This window comes from Gymnoscopelus braueri (genome assembly GCF_963280865.1).
Source record: "Gymnoscopelus braueri genome assembly, chromosome: 5".
Classification (NCBI taxonomy): domain Eukaryota; kingdom Metazoa; phylum Chordata; class Actinopteri; order Myctophiformes; family Myctophidae; genus Gymnoscopelus; species Gymnoscopelus braueri.
The window spans coordinates 43819942-43844710 of NC_137606.1; the positions used below are offsets into that span (position 1 = coordinate 43819942).

A 24769-nucleotide genomic window follows, 5' to 3' on the forward strand; every position below is an offset into this window, starting at 1 on the left:
GTAATAATCAAAATCTACCAAGTAACTAACTAAAGTTTTAAAATAATATGAATAAAAAGTAGGCTACAATATTTGCCTATGAGATGTAGTGGAGTAGAGGTATAAAAGTACTCCAGTAAAGTAAAAAAAAAATACCTCACCGTACGGTACAGTAGTTAGGTACTTTACACCACTGCTAATTTGAGCAATCTAGCCTAAGACTAATAGACAACAGACAAAAGGCTGGCGGCCGTTATATTCTCCGATTTTAGCTGACTGAGTAGTGAGAGAAATAAAAGGGGGAAATGAGTGTGTGTGTGTGTGTGTGTGTGTGTGTGTGTGTGTGTGTGTGTGTGTGTGTGCGCGCGCGCGTGCATGGGTGTGTGCGTGCAGCGTGCGTGTGTGTGTGTGTGTGTGTGTGTGTGTGTGTGTGTGTGTGTGTGTGTGTGTGTGTGTGTGTGTGTGTGTGTGTGTGTGTGTGTGTGTGTGTGTGTGTGTGTGTGTGTTTCTTCCACATTAAAGGGGTAGTTCACCCCCAAAATAACTTTTTTTCTATTGATTACTGACCATCTGGAGCCTTGAATTCATAGATATTTTTTTGTTTTTGTCACATTCCTAAGCCAATAATTTGATTATAATAAATGTGTCCCCATTGATTCCGGTAGGAGACACAAATGCATTTGTGTCTCCTACCGGAATCAATGGGGCTAAATTTATTATAATCAAATAATAAAGGAAGGAATGCGACAAAAACAAAAAAATATCCATGAATTCAAGGCTCCATGGGGTGAGTAATCAATAGAAAAAAAGTTATTTGGGGGGTGAACTACCCCTTTAATTATTCCATCATTCATTCAAGCAGCTCACTGCAGCCAGCCAGTGATATGTGACAGACACAGTGACAGCACCATGGGACCAGCATCATTACACAAGGAAGTTCAGTCTTTATGGAACCAGCACCAGGACAAGAACTGTTTCTGTGTAACTCTCAATTCCGTTCAAAACACCAAGGAGATGGAACAGAAGTGAAGGGCAAGGTACAGTAAGTGAATTGGTTTTATACTGGTAACTGTCTTGCTTATTTATTAAATTGAATTCATTAAAAACATGTATTAATCTGTGTTGCATCATTACCTTGCACTGTGGCCCAAGAATTCCATATGTTGTAGAAATAGTTCAGGCATGCTGATGAATTAAACTTGCTACATCATTTATGCTGTAATATTATGAAAGATATCACCCCATCTGTTCAGTTTCATTTAGACTTAAAGGAGTTCACCCAAAAAATTACTTATTTTCTATCAAGTACACACCCCATGAAGCCTTGAAATCATGGAGATTTTTTAGTTTTTGTCACATTCCTAAACCAATAATTTAATGACCAGTGGTGACTCCGGTAGGAGACTCAAAGGAGACTCAAAGAGGCTCCTTTGAGTCTCCTACCGGATGCATTGGCATCTTTCCGGCGGTCATCAAATCATTGGCTTAGGAATGTGACAAAAACTAAAACATCTCCATGTATTCAAGGCTTCATGGAGAGTGTAATTGATAGAAAATACGCAATTTTTTGGGTGAACTACTCCTTTAAGACACAACTACCAGTCACTCTGTCTAAAGGCTGGATAAAGGGAACCTTGCATAAGACTTGTTACGGGGCCAGGCTCTGCAGAGCAAGGCTCCGTTTTGTTATTGGCATTATTCTGTTTCTTCTTCTTCTTCTTCTTCACCCTCTGACTTTTGACCTCTAACCTTTAGATCTCCCACCATTTTTAATTTTATGAAAAACAGTCATTGGCTCTTAAAAGATTCATTCTTCAAAATCCACCACGGATTTTGAAGAGGTCAAAGAGGTCAATGTCGGCAGAGGTCCAAAGTTCTGTCGGCAGAGGTCCAAAGTTCATGTGTAAAAAAAGTTTTGTGCAGATTACTCAAGAATCCCAGGAGGAGATAGATTTTAACTATTGCAGTTTTATGAAAATTATTCATCTGCCCCTAACACATACATGTAGACTCACATTTCTTTGAAACTTTGCAGAAATGTAGAGGGTCATTCCAAATATCACTGAAACCAATCTTACTCCAATTGGCCAAAGGGGGGCGCTATAGCAATTTTTTAAACTCTAATTTCTAACTTTTTTAAATATAATTTTAAACAGGCTTAACGCATGCCTCGTTTGGCCGACAGCCATGAAACTTGCTTACACTTTTACCTTTTGCCACATGAGGAACACATGTATCACTTTGATCAGTAAGCTCCGCCCTTAGATTTTCTGCAATTTTGAGCAGTTTGAAGAACACTTAAAGGGTCACTTCGCCGATTTTGCAACCAGATCTTATTTTAATGAAGTTTAGGACTCAAGAAACAAGATCCTGTTTTTTTGTGTGTATAGTCTGTGTTTTTAGATATCTAGTAATCTTCGACTTTCTTGTGACGTAATTGACGTCACAACGGTATGGTCTCATTCCTTTCCGCACTACATGTTGTCTCGACACGTCTCAGTCAGATCAGCTCCAAAGACAGCCCCAAGGGGTGTCCCCAAGATTTGGTCCAACCTTGAACCGTCTTGGACTCCACCACATAGAGTTGTAAATAATCCCCACCCCTTTAGCTGCATTCCCCGTTCAGATTTGTATCATGGCGTCAGCATGCACATCTGAGTCAGAGCATTCCATGGAGGAAGATGACTATTTTCAAGTTATTGCTGATTCTGAAACACAGCAGGGCTATGGGTCGCTCATCATTCGAATACCAAAACTCAGAAGACAGTTGACTGGCAGTAAATGACTGGCTGGTGGCTGCTATTTATGTTATCAAATCACTACATAATGTTATATCATTGCCCTAAATGGCAAGATATTGACAAGGGAAGGATGATTAAAAAATCATTGCCTTGATGTCTGTATAAGAAATGACTTTGTACAGGTGGAAAACTTTAGTTAAATTTGCAGAGTGATGCATTACTTTACCTGAGTTACATCTTCTGATAGTTGTACTTGAATGTTGACATGAAATAATAATCCTGTTTAGTGTTTCATATGCGCAAGCGTGAAAGAATCCAAATACAGCGTGGAGCGACGGTAAACAAACACTGTTGAAAGGCTAGGATCACAATACCAAGGATTCGACAGTTATGTCGCTACTATGCTACACGGAAGTAGAACGGCATAAAGATACCAAGGATTTGTCAGTGATGTGACATCACTAACGAATCCTTGGACATGAAGGATGAGATGGACGCTTCTGACTTCCAGTGTTGCCAGATATTGTGAAAGAAATAAGAAACCAGGTCTATGAAAACAAGCCCAAAAGAAGATAACTAGGCCAAGAGCACTTTAAACCTAGACATGGGATATTATATATTTGAAAATTGCCGATCTACAAGCTCACAACGCGTCGCGATGTTACCCATTGTGAGCTTGTAGATCTGCTATTTTCCAAAAAATCTTGAGGGGAAAAAGTGCAAAATGTGGAATATTTTTTAATCGTTTTAACAACACATATTTGGTAGGGGCTCCCTGGCACAAATTATAATTTCAGATGGGGGTCCGTGGAAAAATACATGAACATGTTTGAGAACCACTGGTTTAAACAACAATCAAAACATTTGGATACAAGCCCAAATATCAAAGTAGACATGGCAACACTGTCGAACACTGGTACACATGTTGTGTGTTGTTGTTGAAGATCACACCCACATGCAGCCTCCACTCCCCACAAGGAGGGGCAGTGCACCAAAGCATTATGGTCATTGTAGTATTGCAGCAGTCCAGTCAAACCCTAGTCAAACACAGATTTCATTATTTTTCTGGCCATAGGGTGCACATTTTAAATTGTTCTACTGTAATCTACTACAAATACTATTAACATTGAGTGATTGCAGTTTCTTCCAGGGGTGAAATGCTCCTTTAAACCCAGTTTTTTTTTGCTATTTGCATGAAACAATCTGTCTGACCTCCTTTTTCACTGGATCAGGTCTGTTGGTCCAATGGCTTCTCGCTTAAGCGTGTGCCTTACAACCTCACGGTCGCCAGTACAAGCCTCACTTGATGCAGACTTCATTTAAGTTGCATTACACACAACATGATTGTGTCAATTAATGCATGTGCAATTGTTAAAGATGAAATGCTTATTTGAGAGTATGTTTTTTCAATGTATGACATACTTCATTCTGAAAATAGCCGATCTACAATCTCACAACTTTTCAGATAGCAACGTTTTGAGAGCTTGTAGATCGGCTACTTTCACTGGTTTCTGTTCCGAGGAGACGTACAGTTTCTCTATCGGTAGATGGTTAGGGAACCATTGATCTCGAGTAGTTAACAAAACAGAGGCTTGGTCCATCAGGTACGGAAAGAGTTATATATATCAACAGACACTACCAGGGCTATCATATCTCTAGCTCAATGAGAAGAAAGGCAGCCTGTGAGTCCGGAGGTCACTGGTTCGAGCCCTGTCCTCGATGATGTGTTGAGGTGATCATAATTTGGCATTCGTAGGCTTACGCGTAGTATTTCTTGAGGTTAGGGGTAGGTATAGTTTTACTGAGGTGAGGGTTTAAAATGCTCATTTGTTAATTGCATGGTCTTCTTTCTCTCAAGTTCAGTCTTCTATGTTTCTATGGCTTATTGTGCATATTACTTATCATTGCTTCTTTCTTTTTTCTTTCTGCAATCGCTGGCCCCGTATTATCACTGCTTGCAGCTATATATTTTTTTGTTGTTGTTTTTACTTCCTCATATGGCCCATAGGTTTACTAAGCACACTTGTATACTTTTCAAAACTGCATTCAATCAATTACACTCAGTTACAGCTGTAGGTCATTGGTCAAGTGTTTTATTCAAGGAGAGGGGGATCGTTGCACACTTAAATCTCACAGTGGTGGAAAAAATACTCACGTTTTTTACTTAAGTAAAAGTATCATTACTGCAATATAGAAATGCTCTGTTACAAGCAAAAGTCCGGAATTCAAGTAATTTGAGTAAAAGTACAAAAGTATTGCCATCAAAATGTACTTAAAGTACCAAAAGTAATTATGCAAAATGTCCAATTTTAAGTTCTCAAAGGTATAAAAATCTTTAGAAAATAGCAGATCTACAAGCTCATAATGTGTCGCAATGCGACGCATTGTGAGCTAGTAAATCGGCTATTTTCAAATGGCCGAAATGTATATATAGGGCTGAAGTGGTTAATGTATGTTTTGTAAAAAATTATCAAAATCTCTAAAGTAACTAGTAACTAAAGTTTTCAAATAATTGTAATGGAGTACAAGTATAATATTTGCCTCTGAGATGTAGTGGAGTAGAAGTAAAAGTATTGGAAATTGGAAATACAAATACCTAAAAGTACAATAGTACAAATACCTCAAAACTGTACTTAAGTACAGTACTTAAGCATATGTACTTAGTTACTTTCCACCACTGATATCTTATACCTAAAATGTATCATCTTGTCAAGAAACTAGTTTTGTTTCCGCTCTTGTCTTCTAATAAAATCTCTGTTTGCCTGTCTGATAGCATCCAATACGAACCGGCCAAGATGCCTTTGGCAGGACACCATCACCATCAGCCTAAACTGAGGAGACTGAAGAAGTTGACGTACCTGAGTCCTGTCATCACCGTTCTCTCCCTCACCCTGCTGCTTTGGGTATACACGTATGTCAAACACGTCTGATCTTGCACAATATGCAAATTACAATATAGCATATTGCAATATATAGGGCGGCTATCAATTAGTTGAAATTCCTGTGTTACATAAACATGACATATTTAACATATTGCATCTGCCCTGATTGGCCAGCCCAGTTCTGATATATTGATTAATTTAAAAATATATATATAATTAATAAAAATGTATAAATTAAAAATTAAAAAGCACTAAAAGTATATATTTTGTTTTCTGTCATTTGCATACAAGTGGAATTATGCATTATACATAGATTGTGTATGAAATTAAAGCCTGCCAGGTACTTACAAGGCATTAATAAGGTGATGTCATGGATGGAGCTCTCTCTCTTTGATCTCTGCTCTGCCCTGCAGGAGTTAACAAGCAGTTTTATCCTCTGAAAATTGATCAAACTACAATAATAAGGACTGTCTATCTATCATCCTGACATGTGCATGAAGGATATAGGTATAGGTAACACATTAGCAAGCTGTGACACTTACATGGGATGTTACATTATTTGTTGCATTGTTTGTTTTGCTGTTTACAACTGTCTGCTAGTTTAATTGTTTTATTGGCTTAAGCAGATGGAGTACCATCTTTATTCAGTGTTCATAATATGTTTATAGGATGATGTATTTGCACTGTAGGCCATACTGCAACAAATTGTCAACCGTCGACACTATTAATTTACTGTCACCAGCATGATACTGGTGACAGTAGAAAAAGAGTGTTGGCGGTTGACAATTTGTTGATCTGTGAGCCCAGCCCACCTTGTATTTACAGATATAACTGCCACATTATCTGTAGCCTATGCTCGGCTGAGTTCCTTTAATATCTTTGCTGTCCGGCAGATACCAGCTATGTCCACAATATAACATTTTCAGGAAATGGAAAAAAAAAATGTGTTTTTAGAACAACACAACACTGTCTCATCAAAGTCGGTATGGTGACTTTATACATTGTCAGATACTTGAATGTGTCCTTATATTATCAACACTTTACCCAAATACAGCTCAAGTGGAGTTGGTTTTAGAGTAGACCATTAATGTGAGGATCCAATGGAGTTAGGTTTAGTAAGAAGCGCTTTTTAATACTTTTAATTGGTTCAATATTTGTAAAACCCACACACAGACGTAAAGGGTGTTCAATAGCACTGATTTATTCAAACAAAATTAAAAGTAAAAAAATGGAGACAGCTGGTTTCTGCCCGACAGCAACAAGTGTGCAACTCTCTGGTATAAAGGATTCCAACCATACCATACTGTGCACTTCCTCAGAGATGGTGCCCCCCCCCCATGACACAATCCCCCACCCAACCCCCCCCCTAACAGAGGCAAAAATCGCCTGAAGTCACACAAAAGCATCATCATATTTATCTCCTGTATGATCGATCCCCCGATCGCTTTAAAAGGCGTATCGGGGAAAATAACACCGGGAGAAGGAATCAGAAGCCTCGTCCATCATATAATGACAGACTGACAGGAACTAGGTGTTGACATGAAACCCATGGAACAAAGCAGTGTAAGCTTATATGCTGCAAGTGGAATTAACCTGAATTCCCTTCATCACTGCCTACAGTCCACCAACCAATTAGTGATGTCATTTACGCAGCAGCTTGAGCTGCGATTGGCTTACTTTTGAGGGGACACAAAGCCTGATTTAGATGGCTTGGCTATCAGCCATGCTATAAAGAGACAATTAAATTAACTCAGATGTGTTCTCATTGAACCTACTGTACAGCCCTGCTAGAACGACCCACTTTTGGAGCCAGTACTACAGATCTACCTTCCAGTCCCAGAACCCAGCAACGTTACCTCCAGAATCTGTCCCTGAACAACCAGGTGATGTCTAGTATTATTTGTGTTTTTCAGCTGTTAATTGTTTCCCAGTAGCAACCTGTAGTTGTATATTTTGATTCCAGAGGCACTTTAGACCATTATTTAGTTTGGCTAAAAGTGGACATACTGGGTCCACTTGGGTTGCCATTGTGATGTGATGTACAAAGTGAAATTGGGTGGAGTATAAAAATGCTATTTGCTTTTTTATTTTTGCCGTATAGGATGTGAAAGCACACTCAAAACTAAACTGAATGCAAATAGATCCATAAAAATCTGCAGCAGCATATGAGAGACACTGACACATACACTATTTTAACGTGTATGATAAAGAAAGGGCTGCACATTTATTTGTATTTGTATACAGAAGGTCTGTTTGTTCTATTTTGATAACCTCATGACACCTTCCTTATAGACTCCCCTCTGCTGTTCAATGCACACCCACATGCAGAAAAGGAGCCCCTAGTGGCGGTCAATGGGACGCATACACTGCTGCTATCGGCATACATGGAGCACCGAACATTCAGACAAGAGGTCTGCACAATCTGCAGATAAATATGTATTATTCAATTAAAATGTACTATTATAATCAGATATCTGAACCAAATGTAGTCATCCTATCTGAAATGAATCTGTAGAGTTCCATCATGTCCTGAAGGCCAATAGTATGCAGGTTTTAATTCCACTACACCAACCAGCTGATTAGATTAATAATCACCTCTAACCAGAATAATGACTGCAATCAGCTGGTGCAGTGTTTGGCTGGGGTGAAAGCTTGCACACTCGTGGCTCTTCGTGGCACATGATTGGACACCACTGAGCGAAACGTCTTCATTTCTGCGTCCTTCCCTTCGTCCTCTCAGGTCCGTGTCATTGCTGTGGCCCTGCAGACAGAAGCGGTGGCCTATTATTGCATCCTCTCATGCCAAGGACAGCGCAGAATCTCTGTGGGTGACAGCGTCTTTCACTCTGATCACTTCGGCTTTGAGTATGGGACAGTGGATATCCTGTGCCCCCTCCCTGTGGGATGTGAGGCCCCCTCTCATGTCGCTGTGACATCTATTGGCACAGACGGTACTGGAAGTTACTAGTTGGATGGAATAAACGGAGAGTAAAATATAGAAGAGACAGAACACTCCATCAGTTTAGAATGGGAACATTTGAAATGCTACTGATGGCGGCACCATTAACTTAAAGACTGTAATTCTCTGTTGGCCCACAAATGATGCATACAGTATTTTCGACGGAACAAAGTGTCAACACGACATGTCTGCACTTTATTCAGTTGAAAATATGACAGTATTAAAGTATTAAAGAATCAGCCTTCAATTGCCAATTAAATCTCACGTCACATTTTGAACCAATACAGGACGCAATTAGTTTCGTATTTTCATAAGCGTCCCCTGCAGATGTCACATCAACTCGCATTTTTCTTTTTCTCTTTTTTGTCTGTCCTCCCAGTCACGGTTGAAGAGCAGCAGCTAGTGTTTCTGGAGGTGTTGAACCAGCAGATGAGAAGCGACTCCTTCCCTCACAATTTCACTGTCTGCTTCTCTACAATGTTTGGTTTCAACAATGTGCTGCAGGTACTGGTCTGCGACACCTAACATATTCAGTAACTGCATTGTCAAAGTTCAGGTGACCCTTGTGATTTATAGTGTGTGGTGAACCTTTCAGCTGGTCCAGAGCATTGAGATGTTGAGACTACTGGGGGTGACCAGAGTGGTCATCTATAAGACCAGCTGTAGCCCAGATACACAGAGGATTCTGGACTACTACACACATACAGGTAGAAGATGGTTTGTGTGCGTTTGTAAAAACATCTTTCTTTCCAATAAGTTTAGTGTTAAATAGCTATACATTCTGGTATTAATCATTGCTATAGATGGAGTGTTCCGTCAGTAACAGGGGTCTCTTCGTCTCTCCAGTAAACAGAAAATACATTTCCAGGTCAGGATACAAATCTCATCCAATCAGGAGAGAGAATTGGGATAAAGGATAAAGTGAAATTAGAAGTGATGAAACAAAAACAAAATTGAGCAGACAAAATTGGAATTGGAAAACTGATAAATGGGTACTCTCTCCTGATTGGATGAAATTGGCAACACACCTGAACATTTATATTCTGTTTACTAAAGAGCTGGAGAGATGGGGATACCCCTGTTATTGAACAAGCACTCAATTTATTTTACAGTTTTTTCCCCGTTGTAACAGAAAATATAACTTACACTACCAGTACAAAAGGTAATGGAATGAAGCAGTTAAATTGCAGCAGCTACAGTAACAGTATACAGTAGCTTAAATAAGGTGCACGGTTAAAAAATAATAATAATGAGGCTCCTTTGTGCGTATAGTCTGTCATGCAAGTGACACATTATTTAGCAGCAAATATATATATCATATCAGTGTATACATACTGTACAGTACGTGCCAGTGCAGCTGCAATGAAACACACCTGCAGTCCTATATTGTGTGGTGGCCTGTGTCATCAGGACAGCCTGGCGACAGACAGGGCTCACTGTTCGAAGCCTGATGGTGGTCAGGTCAGTTGGAAACAGTTCAGTAGTCTGGTGGAATTGCTCTTGATACATCGGTATCGCTTGCCTGGCTATGGTCGCAGCAGCAGTGTTAACAGATTAAGGCTGCATTATGTAATGTATTTCTTTCTCTCTGTCTCCCTCCAAGGTCTGGTGGAGGTGATTCCTTGGTCTATGTCCAGTCATCTGAACGTGTCTGCTGGTTGGCAGCCTGAGCTCAGTCCTGGTCAGATACATTACTATGGCCAGATCCCTGCTCTGACTGATTGCGTCTACAGATACATGTACCAGACACAGTACATCGCCCTGCACGACATAGATGAGCTCATACTGCCTCAACAAGTGGACAGGTACTGTACTGTCTATGTGTGTATTCTGTATGTGTGTATGTCTATGTGTGTATACTGTGTTGCTTGCGGTGCAAGCAACACAGCTAATGCCTATTTTTTCATATGCATATAGTGTTTATTATCATTATTGTCTCCGCCAGGCCGAAGGCGTATGTTTTACCATCTGTCCGTCCGTGTGTGTGTCCGTCCGCTCACAGCTAATATTGGTCAAGCTTCACGTGACATCACAATATGTAATATAAATAGGTAAGACAGGATCAATCAGGAACAATACTTTCTTTTACCACCTCGCCTGGCGGAGACCTGTGCTCCGAGGGGCACATTTTCTAGTTACCAGTTAAAACACTGGGGTTGTCAAAGTCTGAGACAGTTGGCCTCCCTTCAGCCATAAGTCAATCTGTCACTTTCAAATGATAATTCAAATGTAAACGTTTGCTGTGCTGCTACTACGAGTTGTGCCACTGCTACAACTGACCATTCATTTTAAGTATATACAAATGTGATGTCTCAAATAAACAAGCATGAGCAGCATCCATCAGGAGAGAAATACGAAAGAAGTACTCTTTAGCGGTAGCACGGTGGCGCAGTCGGTAGCGCTGTCACCTCACGGCTAGAAGGTCCTGGGTTTGACCGCTGTTCTAGCATGATCATATATATATAAAACAGACAAGACATTTGCATAACTCAACACTACAGGTTTAAAATCACCAGTTCCTTTCATGAGGTTCACGGAATGGTATGCCCAAAAGGCAAAAAACATCCTTTTCTGTAGGTGTAGGAAGTGGAGTGCCATTATATATCTTCAAAGTACCTTGACGCAACACGTCCTTGTTCAGTGAGTGCTCTGATAGGCTCATGGATTTTGTCTTCGCCAGGGCTCTCATAGAACGATTGAAGTGTGCCGAACCAGTGAAATACATGAGCGAACAGGCTAACTGGTTGTAAGGCACCACAATCATGTCAATCCTGCGATGGCGGTGGTCATGCCCTGGCAAACGGCACACACCCATATACTTCTTCTGATCCCCGTTCTCCTCATGACTCACCAGATCATCTGTCAGAAATCCACTCTGATGGAGAGTACGTAGCACTTTACAGAAGATCCCCTTGTGCGATTTGCCATCAGGGTGAGAGATGAGGACATCGACATCTCCACATGTCGCCTCCCCCCGGCGGTATGAACCACATGCTATGGCCAGAAGGCCTGGGTCTGTGGCTAGGGCAGCATCCCTTACCACTTCCTCAATGGAGGCTGCTTCTCCCCATGGCATCCGATCTAGAAAGTCATCATAATGCTTGAGTCCAATCTTCTGAGTATTGCTCAGGTTAGCTTTTGTGCGGATATCTTCTAAAGTCCGAAATCCCTGTTGATACCATAACTGCGCTGTCTTGGCTCCTGCACCCCAGATATTTGTGAAGAAGTTCAAGAATGGGCACAGCTTCCCCAATGTGATCTAGTTTACGGAGATGACCACTCTCCATGATCTCGTCAATTTTGTCAGCCATTTTCTTCCCAATTCCTGGGATTTGACAAGCCTCCTGATATGATGATATAGGCTTGTGGTAAGTCTTGAGTGCATTGACAGCTTTAGAGTAGCCCAGCGCCCTCCACTTGTCCCCTTGGTGTGTGTAAGCTTTGGCCAATACTTCAAATTTTACTGTGATGTGCTTGTTGCAGTTATTGTTTTTGGACTGAGAGGACCGGGAACAGACCCACTTGCCGGACACAGGCCTCTGTCGTCGAGGGCTTGGACTGGGATCGAGACTGGGTCCAGAGGTCTCCTCTTTGGAGTGTTGGCCAGTCATCAGAGCATTCAAGTCAACCTGTGAGACTCCGTCTTCGTCACTTAACTCCTCTTTGCTGTCTGAGACCAATTCTGTGCTTTCCTCTGGTTTTGTTTGATCCAACAGTGGCTCCACTGTGTCCGGTATAGCAGGATAGCCATTGAACAAGTCTTCTTTTCCATCTTCTTGGTGTGTTTCACGGTAATCCCTATCAGAATCAGAATCAGTTTTATTGTCACATCACAGGTTTACAAGGTAAAAGAGTGGGTGAAATTCTTTTTTGTACATCGTTCCCATCGCAACGTTAGTTTCCATAGAAAGAAGAGGGGGGGGGAGAAGAAGAGGGTGGGGGGTAAGTGGGAAGGAGATCAAAACAAGAGAGCAACAGAAGGCCAGACAAGTTATCTACATATATACAAATTACCTGAGATAAAAAAAAACTAAAAAAAACTAAACTAAGGTGCCTGAGCATAGCAGCAATGTATTGTATACTGTGCATGTTATACTTATACTGTGCATGATAGACAATGGACGTTAAGGTGCTTAGAGGAAAAGGAGCACAATAAAAAAGACCAAAAAAAAGTCAGTGCGTTATACAAGGGATTAAGGTGCAAAAGGTCAGTGCGTGTCCACCTAGAGTGGACTGACCCTAGTATAATCCGCAACTATATGGAGAGATTAGACTGTAGTCAGCTACACCAAGCAGTTGTTTATCTGTGATGCATGAACTCAGCCAGGCGCACTTTACCAGTTGAACTGTAGGTGGCATCTTATCCCATTTCAGTATCCGGAGGGCCCTGTCCCAGTCCATATTGTCATCTACAATTACATGGGTGACACTAGAAGAGAACAAACTTTCAGACTGTCCTCCATTCTGCTGGATTTGTCTTTGGAAGATCTGGCATCTGGCATTACCTATGCCAGCAGGGAGGAAATACACCGTCACACCGTGGAAAATAATGCCTGTGACATTAGTTTCATCCGATTTAGTCTTCATTGGGGTTGCATCCTTAATCTCTGGCAGTCTGGCTCTTTTAACGTTAGGGAAAGCCTTTGCGATCCCAAGGCGAGGCTTCATTTCGTCAAAAGGGAAGCCACCTGCTTTGAACCACAACAACACAAAAGTTGTCCAACACAAAATAAAAAGTACAAAACCGTAGCTCTACCTTAATCTAACCTACAAACGCGGTGTACAGAAAGTGGCGTACGTATATCCTTATCTGTTACACAGAACAATGTTTTAACTAGAAAATGTGCTCCTCGGAGCACAGGTCTCCGCCAGTACTGTTCCCGATTAATCCTGTCTTACCTATTTATATTACATATTGTCACGTGTCACTTGACCAATGTTAGCTTGGCTGATGGAAGCTCACTTCAAAAATTGTACATGATTTTTTTGAAGTGACACACCTATTTATAGGTTTCTATGTCATCATGCGTCTCGCTAGCCAATCAGAGCATTGGTGACAACAATATTGTCATGTGTCACGCGAAGCTTGACCAATGTTAGCTTGGCTGAGACGGGGGGACACACGGAAGGACAAGAACGAAAACATACTCTCCACCTCTGGCAGAGACAATAAAATGTAAAAAATATGGAGATACTTGCTTTGCCTACTGGCAGCGTGTACAGGAAACTGGCGCTTATCGGTCGAGCTAAGACACAGACACACACACACACACGCACGCAGGCAGGCAGACAGACCCTATTCTTGGCGCCTCTTACGATCCCCGCCGTAAAAACAATTGTCCTGGTACGTAATTTAGTTTTGCCTAATCAGTTACACCAATAATAGTGACACATCATTTTTTGTTGAGCTAGAGAAGGGTAGTATAACATGAACCCACAGCCATTTCACTTCCTCTAAAGTACATACCAGGACCATTTGACCTAATAGGCTATAAAAGAATCTGCGTTTGCTTATGTTTTAATGTGTCAAAAGAGTGATTTTGTTACACCGTGTGATGAAAGTAAATGGACTCACTACTTCCAGTTCCTTAGTTACACAGCACAAAATCAGCAGATAAGGTTGACTGACAATATTTGGTAAGTATATACCGGACCGCTAGTACTGAATTTAACCACTTGGTGTCGCACTTGACTCAGGAATATAATGAGAGCTCATGAATGAGGGTGAACCACAATCAGGACTACAGAGTGACAGTCACATATCACTTTTTTTTATTTCTCACAACCCTTCAACTTAACTATTCTTCTAAAGTTTAACATCAAAACAAAACAAGATTTTTTTTCAGGCAGTGTTTACACACAATCTATAGTTGCTGCCATGTCACCTAGAGGCGCTGATCCTGCGAGTGCTCCGTTGCCCGAGCACCTCCGATAAATGCAGAGCACTCAGTAGAAGAAGGTGCCCTTGATTTTAGCCGTCGTGCGCGGCCAGATTTACATAAATTTGATAGCGAACTCCACCCACTCCAGCGAGCACACGCTGTGCGGCATCCTGTGTTGCAAAACAATTTGACCCACCCACTGAAATCTTTCCACTCAGTCAGAGAGCTGTCCCCTTTTGGAACCCAAACTTTTCTAATCAACCCCCCGCCCACAAGAGTGGCCCAATTCTCTCCCAACTTGCTACAAAAATCGCTCATGCAAAACTATATAATCTCCTACATTTCATTTTCCACCTTCACATGTGTCTCCTTCTGTAATAATCATAAAGTGCTATATATTTCATCTCGCCATTTACTTCCGGATGGTTCCTTGCACCAGCCAATCATCATCTGCGCCACACTGAGAACCTTTTGCCCCGTTGCCACATCCGTCAAACGGGAAAGAAACAAGCGCTGCCGTGGTCTATGCAAACGAGCCCAAATGCGTGCCCAAATAAGACCAAAATCGCTTATACAAAAGGCAGACCTGGCAACGCAGGCTACGCCAATCATGTGACAGAGATCCACAAGCTATGGGCCACAGCCGCTATGTGCCATACATCGTATCTTAGCAACAACGATACGTCTGTTGTTCAAACTGTGATGTTGTACTGTAGCACGGCCTGGTTTAACAGCCTACCATTGGTATATAAGAACAATCTGTATAGCCAAATTAAGATCTGCGCTAAAATTGTTGGTAGGCCAGTTGAGGTTGTGTTACGTTCCTTTAAAGAAGCCCAGATCAATAGCATGCTTAGACTGGCGAAGAGCATCTCCTCTGACCCCTTACATGTTTTAAATGATGAATATCAACTGTTGCCCTCCATGAGGCAGTTTAGAGTCCTAAAATATAAGAAAAACAGGCTAAAGAATTATTTTGTACACCAGTCTGTTCTGCTTTTAAACCAAAATCGGTAAACCAAGAGGATATGTTCTATTGTTCTTGTTTCTGTCTGCTTCTGTGATGTGTGTCCTGTAATGTACCTTGTGTAATGTATTGTGTATGTCCTGTCTGTATCTTGAACGGTGACGTCATGGACACAAAGAAAATTTCAGTGAGAGCTGACAATAAAGTTGTATCGTATCGTATCGTATCGTATCGTATCGTATCGTATCGTAACAACGAAATCGCTCACTCTCATTGGTCGTGTCATCCTGAGGCCAGTTTCCAGACAGCAGCATCGCAGAGAGCTTGCTGTCGCCATCACAGCCAGACGCAGCAATAACAGGGCTCCGTGAGAGTTGTGCGCGCTGAGTTGGACAGCACAATCACCCTCATTTCTCTAATAAATCGCCCTGTCATTCATATTGTCAACACTTTGACGTCACTGCAGCCTGCTACTAATGTAACTTATGTTTATGTCCACTACTGTGATAGCGTTCGTTGTATTTGAATGATTACTGCCCATGGGTGCTTAACATGAGCCGTTAGCATGCGGCTAACGCTAACGTACTTTCAACGTTAGCATGTAGCTAACGCTAACGTGGTTGTCATGGCTGAAGCGGCTGTGCAATCACTTTGTCAACAATGAACGTTAGTGTGGTGAATGTTAATATTCCTGCTCAGTTAGTCCATTGTAGATGGTGCGCCCACATAAGGCCAAAATCGCTTATACGACAAACAGACCTGCCAACCCTCATCGTACACAGCATTAGCTGCTAACGTGGCCTGCTACTTGGATTCTGTTGCTGCTGGTTGTTAATGCAGCCTGCTAATAGTCTCTAAAGCATGTATGTGTTTATGTCCATTACTGTGTTGCCGTTAGTTGGGTTAAATGCCTATTAGCCAAGAGTTGCCTATAATGAGCCGTTAGCGTGTAGCTAAGCTAACGAACGAGTAGCGTTAGCATGCGGCTAATGCTAACGCTGTTGCCGTGCCTCAAACGGCTATGTTACACATCTTGCCAACAACCTGTATGAACGTTAGTCTGGTAAATCTCAACAATGCTACCTAATTAGCCCGTTGAAGAGTTTCATTTTAGTGTATTTTGTGGGTTTTTGTGACACAATGTAACGTATTGGCAGCGACGCGTTGCTGCACCATTCAGAAGGCATCATGGGAAATGTAGTAATTTCTGCTAATTTCGGTTCTACCGTGTTAAGCTTGTGTTACATTACTGCTGCTTAAGGCCCCTGCATGCTACCAAATGAGGTGGTCACCCTAGCACCGTTTGTGACCACCAAAACGGGCCTTAGGTGGGGGGCCACCTAAGGCCCGTTTCGGTGGTCACAAACGGTGATTCTATGTGGGGCCGAGGTGGGTCTTAACTGCGATGCCCATGCGGGCTATAAGTAGCTTCTACCTGGCCCTTAGGTGGGCCCCAACTAGCCACGTTTATGTGGGACCGAGGCGGGTCATAACTGGGTTTGCCCATGCAGGCTTTAAGTGGGTTCTACCTGGGCCCTAGGTGTACCCTAACTAACCAGAGTGCAGTGGCCATCGCTCCAAATGTTGTGACGTCAGGGCTCTCAATACTGCGCATTGGTGGAGGAGGAGGGGCCGCAGGGCGACCGCACAAATCGCTGAACCAATGAAAGCCCACGGATGTTTCCTCTGGAGATTTAAAATCCGCCCCTCTATGCCACATATCAGACGCGCTACAGGGTCTTCACTGACCGAGCCACGCCCCCACTGGCCCTCATGACGCTACGCCACTTATATGCGCTGCCAAGTGGCCGCGGGCGCACGGGGCCGAGCTTCTAGTTTGGTTCAATTTGTACACTGTCAGAGTTACAATTGGATAAATTAACACTGAGGAATTACTGTGTACTGTGTACTTTGTAGTGTTCACAAAGCCCACACAGTGTAGTTCAGTACTGTATATTGACAGTGATTTGCCATGCGTGGACAGGAACAACAAACCCATGGAGAGAGCTGACATTTTGTCTGTAAGTAAGTACAGGCCAAGGTAGACGACAAAGGAAGCTTAGCGAAACTCTTTTTATGACGTTTTCTTTTTAAACTAAACCTAGCCTTCCTGGTTTCATAATTATCTCTCTGAAATTAATGTTTGACTTTTTGACGCCAGGAGAAAGAAAAGGGCGGTGACTAAACAAGAAGGGAAGGACAAAAAAAAAAGCTAAGCTTTATATTGCATGTGTCTATGACTCGGATAATGGAGCTGGGTGGGCAAATATTTGGGGGCTTAGTATTGGGCTTAATATTTGCAGGGTCGTTCTCCCTCCTTAAACAAACATTAGGCCTCTGCCAGCTCTGTGTTCATTATTTGCCTTCGTCTGTGGTGACTGTTTGAAGGTTCCACACATTTACTTGGGATTTATTTTCCTGCTGGCAAGGGATAAAACCCTCATTTGCCTCGAGGGATCTGCTTATTTCACCTAAAATACGTTATCAGCATCCTCTGAAATTCATAAAGGAAAATATGTGTGGGGGTGGTCTGGTGGTTCAAAAGTATTTTGTTGCGGTACTAAACCTTCAATTAATATCTTTACTTCCCACGTGAATGAATCATTCTTGACTCTTGAAATATGCTGTAATTCTGTAGCGCACAGGCCGTGGGTAGCGGGGAGAGGGAGGAGACGACAGTGTCGTTGAGGTCTATTTTTGTCGTTAAGTGCTCAGGTGAGCTCATGTGTCAGTTTCAGGATGTGCCACGCAGGTAAGGCGAGTTGGACCAATCGTGGCCGCACAGCACAAAGGCCCACACTGTACGGGGGGAGGGAACACGGAAGTGACTCCCGGCACGACCGGTGGAACCATCAACCGACTGATACTCTCGGACAGGGAGGGGTCGCCATAAAAAAGAAAAAAAAAGAAAATGAATACAGGACAGGGAAGTACAGAGAGGAAGAACAATGGCTGAGCTTTAGGGCCCAAATGTTTACTCTCTCATTTCCCAAAGGAAAGAATTTGTCTCTCACAAACTCAAAAGGATGTTGAAATGAATGGCTATCAGAATGATCTGATTATGATAGGAATTATAAAACAGTTTTAACCACATGAAACCTAGTTAAAGCAATCCACGCACAGTATCACCAACTCGAGGGAGTGAAGAGGGACATTCAACAAGAGAGACAGATAGAGGGATCGAGCGAGGGAGAGAGATGTTTCCTCCACAATTAAATATTAAAAACAGTGTTTAGCACTTGAGATCTGTGAGATCATCAATAAATGCCTCCTTTCATAATGTCGGTGCAATGGCATTAATTAATTACAGTAGGGCTACTTTGTGTGCGTTCGTGGTTGTTCGTGGTGTGCGTTCGTGGTTGTTTCTTCATACTGGTTCAGGCTCCTAAAGTGAAAGTGTGGGCTATTTAATTAGTTACGAGGTGATATTTATCTGCTCCTTATTCGTTAGTTAGGCTAAACCTTTGTTAAATCTCGAATCCTTATAGGCAAAATATATTGAGATTGTAGGCTATGCCTGTTGATATGGTGCTGAAATGTGCATTTGGCGACTTTTTCCAACAAGTCATGTGAGTGAGACTCAAAATTGTACCGCTGTACTATTATCAAACTGTTAATAAAGTAGGCTGGTTAATATTAATAACTTATTATAAATAACTTACTTATTAATGAGTTCTGTGTGTTTAGCTTAGTCTTGTTGTCTTCACCTGATGCAATTGTGTGTACAGGTACCATGTGCAATAGGCCAACTAAAAATCTCCTGCAACTCATGAAATGAGCATGTTACTTTACGAGTCACCAAAGTTATTCAAGGCATTTTTTTGTTTCTACATTATAATGAAGAAAATATATAGGATTATTCAAAATAAAAAATGTGCCACGGACATAGACATGTCTTGCCACGGACATGTTTGTCTGTGTACGGACACGTTGATGACCCCTGGTCACAGTGTGAGTGAGAGGGAGACTAGAGTCTCTCACCCTCGAAAATCGGCAAAAGTAGCCGTTTTCAAGATGTTTTGGCCATTATCTCTGGAACGGAAGGTCCAATCTGCTCAGTTCAAAGCTTGTTAGATGCGTGACTTTGAGGACATTAAGCACATAACGACACCTTTATGTTTTTTTTGGGGTTTTTGGGCCTAAATATATGGTCATTGTTCGGGCCGGCCCAGTAGGGCCCAGTTAGGGCCGGGCCTTAATTTTCAGGCCCGTTGAGAACTCTTAGACAGACAGACTGTGTGTGTGTGTGTGTGTGTGTGTGTGTGTGTGTGTGTGTGTGTGTGTGTGTGTGTGTGTGTGTGTGTGTGTGTGTGTGTGCGCGCGTGCGCGTGCGCGTGCGCGCAAGTGTTTTCTTGTATTACCATTCTTCCCAAATGTCAGGGAGGGAGGGAGAGGCTGTGTGTGTGTGTGTGTGTGTGTGTGTGTGTGTGTGTGTAACTTTAAAAGCACATGGGAAGAGTTCTACTGTAGGAGGAGATGAGTTTCAGTTTATACATACCACTTGCTGCTATGTTTTAAGCAGACTTAAATAATCTAACCTTTTAATTAATTGTCTGGTTCTGGTCTTATTTTGTTTATAAAGTGCATGCTATTCTTGTGTGACCCTCAACACAGGATTTGATCATTCCAGGCTCAAATTATTAGTATTGCCACCACCACCAATAATCATGATATAAGAGCAGCTATCTGCACTTACAAACAACGTTCACTGGAGCAGTGGAAGCTCTGTTTTGTTGTGGGTACTTGTGTTGTTGTGGAGCATTTTCTATAACAAAGTATAGATAGCCTACTGTAGTGTCATTGCTGTAACTTGCTATCTGGAATGTGATGCTGTTGCTGCAGGGTGAACTATGAGTATCATATAGTATAATGGATGTCTTGTAACCCCCCCACCCAAAATCACCACCAGCCGCTACTGGTGTTAAGACAGACAGACGGACGGACGGACGGACGGACGGACGGACAGAAAGACAGACAGAAAGACAGACAGAAAGACAGACAGAAAGACAGAAAGACAGACAGACAGACAGACAGACAGACAGACAGACAGACAGACAGACAGACCTTAATCCTGAAGGAAATTCAGTTGTCATAGAAGTGAGAAATAGCATCAGATAGGCCTTGATAGGCTCTTACCATAGATTGTCAGACTGTACTACAGTATGCAAATCACAGGTGTGTGACAAGTAATTAGCCAAGCAGCAACCAACAAGGTATTAGAAGACTGCAAACAATGCTGACATTTCATTTAGGCAGGGTGAACACCAAAGCCAAACACTGTAGGCCCAAATCTGGTGTCCAATCTAGTGTGCCATATGCTTCGTTGTTACCCAGTCTGGTGTCCTACCTGATACCAGGGTCTAACTTTCTCAAAGGAATTGGGAGACCACTTCCAACCATTGCATATCCGCTGGTTGTGTTGTATTGTAATATTCTCTACCAGATTGTTTAAGATATCATTTTATTCATTGAAATAAGTTAGTCCCTGACTACGGCTTTAACAAAATAAATTCTCTCACCAACTGGAGGAGTGCCAGGAGGATACTGTACTCACTTCTGACAACATGTTTGCTTAGAGATGCACGGACCGACAGATATTGTAGATTATTGACTGAATATTATTTTTACTATGTTTATTACCAGCTGGCCAGAGCTCCTTCCACTGCTGGAGCTGCAATACGGTGCTGACTTCGGCTACATGTTTCAGAACTACGTGTTTTCTACCGCCACCATCGCTTTGCCTCCTCCTCCTCCTCCTCCTCCTCCCACCTCCTGGTTTCCTCATCAGCGTCACAACGGCTGCTGCCCCGAGTGGCAGGGAGTATCCGGGGTCAACATCCTGGCACACCTGTTCCATGAAACCAACGACCAGCCATTCACCAACTTTAAGATCATCGTCAACCCCCGGGCTGTGTTCAGCACCACCGTCCACGGCCTGCTGGACTCCAAGAGGGGTTGTTTTTGGGTCGACAACAACGTGGCAAGGATGTACCATACTAGGTAAGGGAGAAGTATTGATTCAAGATCCATGATTGAATATTTTGTATACGTATACACATTTCTGTACGTCATAGCACACCTTGAGGTGCTTGAAGGTGCTGTGTGCATGGGTCCTACTTCTACATATTCTTTATGTGTATAGTATGCGCATGAAGGGTATGTATGTGTGTTCGGTATATGAAATGTAGGCCTGCATCATATGATGTGATGACCAAAAGTGCATACAGAAGTGGTTGATGGTGTCACACAAGGGAGACTGTTGTAACTACAGTATGTTCTATCTCTTCTCTAGAGCTCCAATGCAGACTCATTTGCCAGCAGATCAGCTGGTGTATGATGGCCGACTGCTAAATTACCGCACACGTCTCATCCCTGCTGTCAACACTGTCCTCAGACAGACTGGACTCATACCACTGGACCATACCGAGTAGCAGAGAGAAAGAGAGAGAGAGAGAGTGAGAGGGGCTGTGTTTGACTGTCCTCATGTGGACTCAGGGAACCTCGACTATCATAGCTAGGGTTACTTAGAAATCTATTTTAATGTTTTTCTCCATTACTGGTGCTAAAACAATACTTTTAAAATGGTGCCTGAATGGTGCCTGAACCAATACATTTGAACTTGGTCAGAATGTATTGAAAGGATAGCCCCTTGAGATGCAGCATCAAATCGTTACACAACTTAAATGTAACAATACATAAAACAGTTTAAAGAATACTTCAGTATATAAATACAAAAGCATACTTCAGTACTGTATATAAATACAAAAGCATCTACCCAGTATTAAATGAAATGATGATCAGAAAATGAATTGAGTCAATAAATGTGAAACTTGTATCATAAATATCTATCTATCAGATCGATCTGTCCTTTATGTCAGAATCATAAATGGATAGTTGACATTGGCCATGACAGTTTATTTTCAATACCAAGTTTGTGGTATTGATGGTTGAAATTAAATGTGCAGCAATTGGTTTCATGTTGATTGAGACTTCTATAAACATTGTAGTATCTTGTCTGCACAAGATAGCTGTGCAGATGGTAAGAACATGGGACCAAGCACTGAAATGTGCGTTGCGATTAGGTCCGGTAGATACATTACATTACAGTCATTTAGCAGACGCTTTTATCCAAAGCGACTTACAATAAGTGTATTCAACATAGGTAGGGAACAAAACTACTAATCACCAGAAGTCTTAAGTGCATTTCCTGCATAAACAAGCAACCAAGAGTATACCTAGCGCTAAGGTAAAAGTGCAATATATCAGCTACCTACTTTCTTAAACAGATGAGACAAAATAGCAAAATCAAATGAGCACAAGCTAAAACAAATAAGTGTATTAACTAAACAAGATCCAATAAAACAATACAAAAATAAAACAAGAGTTCGTACAACTAGTTAACAACAAGTAGGCCAGGCAAAGAGGAAGGGTAGTGTTTCCTGAAGAGGTGGGTTTTCAGCCTGCGGCGAAAGATGGGCAGTGACTCTGCTGTCCTGACATCAGTGGGAAGTTCATTCCACCACTGTGGGGCCAGAACAGAAAAAAGTCGTGACCGTGTCGATCGACCAGAAGGACCCTTGAGTGACGAGGCAATCAGTCGCCCCGAGGTGGCAGACCGAAGTGGTCGGGCAGGGGTGTAGGCAACGACTGTCGTATAGGAACCGGTGCCAGTATGGCAGTTCCGGTACCAAACCCTAACCATAGTAGGCATTGTGTGTCTGTATATCTGTTTACGTGTACATATACAATCAACTAAAACCGATAACAAAATGATATTTTTTTGCAAGATGTTGTGTTGCTGTAAATGATTATTAGCAAGGAAAAATCTTATTGTCTCCGCCAGGCCAAAAGGCATGGTCGAGACTATGTTTTGCACCCTGTCCGTCCGTCCGTGTGTCCGTCCGTCCGTGTGTGTGTCCGTCTGTCTGTGAGCAGCTAATCTCCGGCACTGTTGGCCCGGTCGCTGTAAAACTGTGCACACACGCCTCCTGGATGCCAAAGCCGAACTTCTGCCCTGATTTTTTCAGATTGGCCTGACCAGGAGGCCGATTTTTGCAAAACACATTTTTTATATTACTCCTACAGATTTTGTCCAAACATCACGCAAACCGGTACACAGTATATATATATATACACTCTATTGTCATGTGATCAACACGGATTTGTTCGATTGTCCATATTCCATCCTGATTGGCTAAGATTGGCTTCCAAAGTTTGCAGGATTGGTTCGTTTTGAACAAAATGCCTCAAATCATGACCACAGCGTGCAATTTCCGTGAAATTTTGCACGTATATTCACACTAGGCCGAGGAAGAAATGCCACTTGTTTTTCTTTTAAATCAGCCTCATGGTGGCGCTATAACAGGCCGATTCAAGTTTTTACCTATAACTGCACCGATCTGCGTGAAACTTTGCACGCACACTCCCTAGAGGCCAAGGAAAAACTTTTGCCCAGTATTTTTCACATCTGGCTTTTAGAGCGCCACCAGGAGGCTGACTTTTGTAAAACATTTTTTTTGTTCTAACTCCTTCAGATTCTGTCCAAAAATCACACAAATCGGTACACAGTATCCCTGTAGTCATGTGATCAAGACGGATGTGTCGGATAATTCATATTCCATCCTAATTGGCTAACATTGGCTTCCAAAGTTTGCAGGATAGGTCCGTTTTGTACAAAATGCCTCAAATCATGAACACAGCGTGCGATTAACGTAAAAGTTTGCATGCACATTTCCACTAGGTAGAGGAAGAAATGGCACCCTATTCACATTGGCCTATTATAGCACCACCAGGAGGCCACAATAACCTACCTGACCTGGCGGAGACCTGTGCTCCGAGGAGCACTTTTTCTAGTTTGTACTGTACTTTTCCCCACATTTGATATGAACAGATGAAGTTTTCAATTTCTGTGGGCATTCTAAATTAAATGAATTGTTTTGGTATTGCTGAAATGTTGTCAATAAATATTTTTACAGTATTAAAATGCTTTAAGTGGTATATTGTCTGTCTGTCTGTTTTAGACGGCCCGTTCCAAAGTACTATTGTTCCGACTACCCCCTTTCTAATTTTGCCTAATTCTAACCCTAGCCTCACACCAACCTAACATTTGTCAGACAAATGGGCAACCCCCGTTTTAGACAGGGGATAGTGTTTTGCCCCACTAAACAACACAGAGAAATAGGCTACTTCCCACAGTCAGAGGTGGACGAAGTGCTCAACCCCAGTACTCGAGTAAGAGTACAGATACTCCTGTTCTAAGAGTACAGATACTCCTGGTCAAATTTACTCCACTACAAGTGGAAGTGGCTCAGTCAAAATGTAACTCAAGTAAGAGTAAAAAAGTCATCGCTTTTAAGTAT

At 42.1% G+C, this 24769-nt stretch overlaps 1 protein-coding gene and 1 pseudogene across 2 annotated transcripts; one reads left to right on the forward strand and one right to left on the reverse strand.

Moving 5' to 3' along the window:
• The first annotated feature begins 902 nt into the window (after nt 1-902).
• LOC308085540 (uncharacterized protein) lies at nt 903-24292 on the forward strand. The gene is made up of 10 exons (XM_080428733.1): nt 903-1016; nt 5494-5631; nt 7385-7485; nt 7895-8013; nt 8343-8553; nt 8941-9065; nt 9157-9268; nt 10165-10366; nt 21054-21410; nt 21703-24292. Exons 2-10 carry the CDS (start codon nt 5516-5518, stop codon nt 21839-21841), a joined length of 1482 nt encoding a protein of 493 aa, XP_080284859.1. The 5' UTR covers nt 903-1016; nt 5494-5515; the 3' UTR covers nt 21842-24292.
• Nucleotides 11071-13229, reverse strand: LOC308085395 (DNA polymerase lambda-like; annotated as a pseudogene). Its single transcript has 2 exons — nt 12820-13229; nt 11071-12359 (listed from the first exon to the last, which is right to left on the reverse strand). The product of its transcript is annotated as a DNA polymerase lambda-like (transcript).
• Nucleotides 24293-24769: the final 477 nt, after the last annotated feature.